Below are 7,009 nucleotides of genomic sequence, written 5' to 3'. Positions count from 1 at the left end.
TTCTTAGTGCTTTCCAATTTATGTAAATATAATCTGTTTGTCATCGCCATCAGAGTAAAGGGTCCTCAAAAGTATATATAAAGAGCCATGTATATAGTCATACATATATGATGTCATAGAAGCTTTCATACATACATATGTATATATATGATGTCATATATAAGCTAACATACATATATTAGTAGGCATTGCAACTTATTGAACAGACAAATCAATAGCTGATTATTCATTTAACCAAGATATAAAATCTTATACAGTAAGATTCTTTTCATACTTGAAGTATATTTCAAAACACACAGGTTTTAGGAAACACATCTTTTATAAAATGGTTAAAAATTTAGACCTACATGAATTATTAAAATAAATAATCATGTTAGCTAGCAAAGCAGGACACTGGTCATGAATTACAAATCTAAAAGGTTGGGCGTTAACTACTATATTATTCCCTGGATTTGGCACATTTCTGAAAGGTATTCAATTCATCTGATTCCATAGGAAAATAAAAATATTTATAGCTATTCCTCTCAATACAGTTGCATCCCCATTACATATGTGTCACATTTTTCTCTAACAGTAAAAAAATCCATTTTTTATTTAATGGAAGTATTTTCATTAACATTCAACCTTTAAGTCTCCCTTTTTGAGATAGATATTGTAAAAGATACCAACAGATTCATATAGAATTATCAACCAGTAGACCTGAAAATAGCTGCTTCAAAATTATACTGAAGCTCTAGCACAAAATTCCAACTCACTAGAGCCTTAAAGTTTGTTATCATATAAAAAAGAGAAAAATTTATTTTCTATTCAAATAAATGTGAGTTTGAAAACACTGCTGCTTCTGTTCATGATATGAAATATGACTTTTCACATTAATAATGTGCCTTCCATTCCTCTTGGAGTATACCAGGGAATGGTAATGTAATTTCTTTGTGGGCAATGTAGAAAAAAAGTCCTTGTGTGTAAAACTCTTTTTATAACGACAAAAACAACAGCAACTAGAAACATTTATCACAAGATATTAGAACACAGATGAGATTATATTTCAATTAGCCATGTCTGTCTGACAGATTTCTTTAGTTCTAAGGGAAATTGTGCAGAGTACTTTATTTCAAGACTCAAAAATTTTGATGGAAAAAAAAAACTGCAATTTTTGCCACGAAAAGACAGGTGGCGTAAGCATGCAGCACTTTCCCACCCCTTGAACATATAAAATGATTATTTTCTCTCCGTTCTTTGAAAAAACTCGCTTGTGCTCGGGTTTGTGGCTGAGCCCGGTGACGTCAGTGTGGCAGTGCGGAGTCAGGCGCGGCGGCTCCCTATAAGCCGAGGAGCTGTCCGGGTGCTGAAACGGCCCCGAGCAGCTCACCGGGCGGACTGGGAGGAACATGCTGTGGACCTCCTCTGCCATATAAAAAGGAGGTAAGACCGCTTTTCCATTCAATTTACTGGAAAGTTCTAAATTGCGTGTTTTTTCCTTAATTCCTAGCTAAAAAGAAAAAGACTGTTTGTCAGTCTTATATGTATAGAATAACTGAATAACAACCTGCTGCTCTTCAGCCAATGTAAGGACACTATATTTGTACATATAGAATTGAATCTATGATTTATACCACTTGCTGTTGGATATTTATAACCATCATGCTATTTGGATAACCATATCTAAGAAGTGTGGAAAAGTTAAGGATTTTAGTGTCAATACCCATATTAATGTAAAGTTAACTAAGCCTGATATTTTGTTTCTCTCCTTAATGTATTGTTTCTTCTCTTAAAAACTAGATACAAAGCCAGAGATATAATTTATATGTTTAGTATTATTAGTAGTAGGTTTCCAATCATTTGAAGGCTGTTAAACACATTAGTCATAGAGACAACCAATTTTGGAACTAGTTCTTCTTTTTTCCTCTGACATTTATAAGACCTCAGAATTAATAAACTATATAAAATTATTTTCTGAACGGATATGCTCTAAAAGTGCTTATATTGTTATTTCCTAGTTTTAGTCCCAGGAAAGAAAGATTAGAATTATCTTGAGAACAATTTTTTTTTTAAATTCAGGGTGCAATATTATCTTGGGTTAGAGTTTGGATATGACTGTGAATTACAGAGAGTTGATAATTTTGAATTACCATGAGCAAAACCTTTATAACTCTGTAAGCTATTATTATTATGTTTTGGTTGAAAGAGGTTGTGAGGTTGTAGAATATTTTGTTGAGCAAATGGGACATGTTTCTTTTTTCTGTATCTTAACTAGTGGAATTGCTCAAATTAGATATACCCCCCTGTATTTGTCAGGGTTCCAGTCTTAATTTCAATAGAATAGATGTTTTAGCTTAGCTTACAAAGCAGTAGTTCAAATTGTACATAGGATATTAGAGCTGTTGAAACCTTCTTTAGTATATAGAAGAACTGCTACCTGGGAAAGAAATCCCTTGAGTCTTACTCAAAGGCAATAACTATGTCATCCAAACTGAAATCTTATATATAACCAGATGGTTTAAATACCTGCATTAAGTATTCTGCCCCAATTCCATAGGAAAGCCAATCTACAAGATAAAGATCTTTTATAAGATAATGATTTTAAAGACAAGCACGTAACTCATGTTAAGAATACCCTAAGATAATGGTTTTGAAGAAAATAAGTTCACTAAGGTTCTTAAAATTACTATTTCAAATGCCAATGTTGAAAATAGATAAAAATAAATTCATCCTGAAAAAATATAAAGAAGAAATTATAATGTATGTTTACTTAAATCTAAGAATCTATGAATAAAATTTCATATTGTAAACTTAAATTCATAGTAAATATTTCTGAAGTTTTCTCTGACATGCCTTTAAAGATCTTTTTCTTTCAGTAAATTAAGTCTAATTAATGGAAATTATTTCAATGATTATATGCATTTATGCTAAAGGAATTTCTTTAACTGCAACCATTGTTAGGGTCTAAAAACTGAAAGCATTACTTAAATACCAAATGATGAAAAATGATATTTTCTACAATTGATATCTAAGCTAACAGAATATCATCATACCCACTAAACTAAGCTTATATGTCACAAAATCATGATGTAAGTAAGATATCATGAACAAATTTGTGAGCTTTCCTCATATTTATTTGCAAAAAACTGCAAATATTAAAATAGTCTTTCAATGTTAGCAAGCTGAATGTAAAACATGTAAAAAACAATCCCCTTGCTAATTCATACGTGAGATTATAAAGCATTGGAGGAAAAAATGAATGAAGACTTTTAAGTAGGAAGAATTCAACATATCGTCTGTGTTTATCTAAATTGGAAGTTACATAGTGGTTATTTTAAGATTTTCTAACAGTATGAGTCATTTAAGATTTCACAGGTCCACACCAAAATAGACACAGACATAAGTCAAGCTGCATCTGAACACTCACAAGTTCAGAAATAGACTGGTTAAGAAAACTTATGTTCTCTCTGTAGCATCTGTTATTATTTACTATGCATTCTTGAAGGCTGATGAAAAATATAACTGTGATTGCATTTTGCAATACAGTCACAAATAAAATGATTAGTAGAAATATGGAACACAAATATTTTAAAAGTTTACTTTTTCAGTAAATTTACACAGAAACTTACTAGGTTAGCCTACTAGCTGGGACCAGAGAATGTTCTGGAGGCTATTAAGATACAGAAATTTTAAAATTGTCAGTTGGGTTTGGTGTCAGAGTGAGAATACATTATTTCTGAAGAATGTATGTATATAGACCATCCATAAGTATGATACAGTATGATTGACATTAAGATGCTGTATTACTTCATCATATATAATATCACTGCTGTGGTATTTCTACAACAAAATCAGACGGACATTTCAGGAACTAAACCACATGATTTTTTATACAACCATAAACAAATCAGTGTGTTTGTGTGTGTGTGTGTGTGTGTGTGTGTGTACATGCACGTTTTAAATTAAACCAACTAATTTTTTTTTTGGCCAATGATTATAATAAGAATGTCATACAAGAGAACTAAAAATCAGCTTAGAAATTTTTTATTAAACAGCGAATGCATACTAAAAAACTAACTACTTGTTTTGTAAATTAAAAAATAAAATTTGAGAGACCTGATTATCAGTGTTTTTGTTATTATTTTAACAAAGTGAATGCCATGCAAACTTGATGCAATTGAATAACAGTTGTGCTAGATTCTTGTAGTTAGTTGTGGGGGTTATATAGGAAATATGTATGGCTTTTAAAAAGAGTCATCTTAAGTTTAATGTGAAATAATGTCTGCTATATGTTTTCCCTCAATGGTCAGTTACTTCTTTTGCTATAGTGTCTTCTAGTTTTTCATTTCTATTAACTCATATTTTCTATGCTTTAAGGACATCTTTCAAACATGGCAGAAGCTAAGACTCACTGGCTTGGAGCAGCCCTGTCTCTCATCCCTTTAATTTTCCTCATTTCTGGGGATGAAGCAGCTTCATTTCAGCGAAACCAGCTGCTTCAAAAGGAACCAGATCTCAGGTTGGAAAACGTCCAAAAGTTTCCCAGTCCTGAAATGATCAGAGCTTTAGAATACATAGAAAAACTCCGACAACAAGCTCACAAAGAAGAAAACAGCCCAGACTACAGTCCCTACCAAGGTGTCTCTGTTCCCCTTCAGAAAAAAGAAAATGGGGATGAAAGTCACTTGCCAGAAAATACAAGGGATTCCCTGAGTGAAGATGAATGGATGAGAATAATACTTGAGGCTTTGAGACAGGCTGAGAATGAGCCTCAGTCTACACCAAAAGAAAAGCCCTACACCTTGAATTCAGAAAAGAACTTTCCAATGGACATGCCTGATGATTACGAGACTCAGCAGTGGCCAGAGAGGAAGCTCAAGCACATGCGATTCCCTCCTATGTATGAAGAGAATTCCAGGGATAACCCCTTTAAACGCACAAATGAAATAGTAGAGGAACAATATACTCCTCAAAGTCTTGCCACACTAGAGTCTGTGTTCCAGGAGTTGGGGAAACTGACGGGACCAAACAACCAGAAGCGTGAGAGAGTTGATGAGGAACAAAAACTTTACACAGATGATGAAGATGACATCTACAAGGCCAATAACATTGCCTATGAAGATGTGGTTGGGGGAGAAGATTGGAACCCAGTAGAAGAAAAGGTGGAGAGTCAAACCCAGGAAGAGGTAAGAGACAGCACAGAGAATGCAGAAAAAAATGAACAAATCAATAATGAAGTGAAGCGCTCAGGGCAGCTGGGCCTCCAAGATGGAGATGTCCGGAAGGAGAGTAAAGACCAACTCTCAGATGATGTCTCCAAAGTAATTGCATATCTGAAAAGGTTAGTGAATGCTGCAGGTAGTGGGAGATCACAGAATGGGCAGAACGGGGAAAGAGCAACCAGGCTTTTTGAGAAACCACTCGATTCTCAGTCTATTTATCAGCTGATTGAGATCTCAAGGAATTTACAGATACCCCCTGAAGACTTAATTGACATGCTGAAAACTGGAGAGAAGCCAAATGGATCTGTGGAACCAGAGCAGGAGGTTGAACTTCCTGTTGACCTAGATGACATCTCAGAGGTCGATGTAGACCGTCCAGACCTGTTCCAAAATAAAATGCTCTCCAAGAATAGCTATTCCAAAACACCTGGTCGAGCTGTGGCAGAGACCCTACCAGATGGGCTCACTATTGAGGACATTTTCAATCTTTTAGGGGTGGAGAGTGCAGCAAACCAAAAGCCTCCATATTTTCCCGGTCAGTATAACCGAGAGAAAGTTCTGCCAAGACTCCCCTATGGTCCTGGAAGATCTAGAGCAAACCAGCTTCCTAAAGGTGCCTGGATGCCAGATGTGGAGAACAGGCAAATGGCATATGAAAACCTGAATGACAAGGATCAAGAATTAGGAGAGTACTTGGCCAGGATGCTAGTGAAATACCCTGAGATCATGAATTCAAACCAGGTGAAGCGAGTTCCAAGTCAAGTCTCATCCGAAGATAATCTACAGGATGAGGACCAAATCGAACAGGCCATCAAAGAGCATTTCAATCAAGGCAACTCTCAGGAAACTGACAAACTGGCCTCGGTAAGCAAAAGGCTCCCTGTGGGGCCCCCAAAGAATGATGATTCCCCAAACAGACAGTACTTGGATGAAGATCTATTAATGAAAGTGTTGGAATACCTCAACCAAGAAAAGGCAGAAAAGGGAAGGGAGCATATTGCTAAGAGAGCAATGGAAAATATGTAAGAGTTCATTAATTGCCCTACTTTATTCCTCCAACCCCAAGAAAACCCCAACATTTCTCTTTAGTGTGTTGACTTCTATCCTGTTAACACTGTAATATCTTTAAATGATGTACAGGCAGATGATTCCATTACACTGGGGTATCTGCTTCACTTACTCTGAGCTATTCTCTTGTGTATGGATATGTGTCAATGTTATGACTTCTGGATAAAAAAAATTAATCATATTCCTTATTCAAGAAAGATATCTGTGATAGTGTTTATAGTGTATTTATTGGCTGTGGCATTGTTGATGCTCACTTATGATAAAGAGTGTCCTACAATTCTCTTGAAAGTTTTTAATATCTATTGAATTATTTTGTTACTGTCTGTAGTGTTTTGTGAAGTTCTGGAGCAAAAAAAAATAAAGCATTACAAATATATAGTTTTATTCACAAGGCCTTTTCTATTCTGTGTTTAATTGTTGATTAATAAATGTTATTTCTTGACAACTGTGGACTATTCATTCTGGAAACCAGAGACAAGGACTATGGAGCCCAAAGAGAAGATCTTTATCTTCCACAGCCAATCCAGGTAAGAAGTAATTGTAAACATATTATTATGCTATGTGCTTATAGAATGCAATGTCCTCTAACAACCCTCTGCTTAACACCTGCCTATGGTTTTTCTCACACATATGATTTATGGAATAAGACTTCTATTGTCATAGTTATACCTTGCACCCTTGATTTAGATATAAATAAATACATTTAAGTCTTCCATACCCATAACCAGCTTTGGGGGGGG

The 7,009-nt window shown here is 34.9% G+C and overlaps 1 protein-coding gene across 1 annotated transcript; it reads left to right on the top strand.

Annotated features, from left to right (window-relative positions):
- Positions 1 to 1,287: 1,287 nt before the first annotated feature.
- Positions 1,288 to 6,675, top strand: SCG2 (secretogranin II). Its single transcript, XM_059392691.1, has 2 exons — positions 1,288 to 1,422; positions 4,357 to 6,675. The coding sequence occupies exon 2, from the start codon at positions 4,371 to 4,373 to the stop codon at positions 6,225 to 6,227; it is 1,857 nt and encodes a 618-aa protein (XP_059248674.1). The 5' UTR covers positions 1,288 to 1,422; positions 4,357 to 4,370; the 3' UTR covers positions 6,228 to 6,675.
- The last annotated feature ends 334 nt before the right edge of the window (positions 6,676 to 7,009 follow it).

This window comes from Mustela nigripes, chromosome 3, assembly GCF_022355385.1.
Source record: "Mustela nigripes isolate SB6536 chromosome 3, MUSNIG.SB6536, whole genome shotgun sequence".
Lineage (NCBI taxonomy): Eukaryota > Metazoa > Chordata > Mammalia > Carnivora > Mustelidae > Mustela > Mustela nigripes.
The sequence above is the reverse complement of the archived record's forward strand: the minus strand, read 5'-3'. Positions and strand labels throughout refer to the sequence as shown.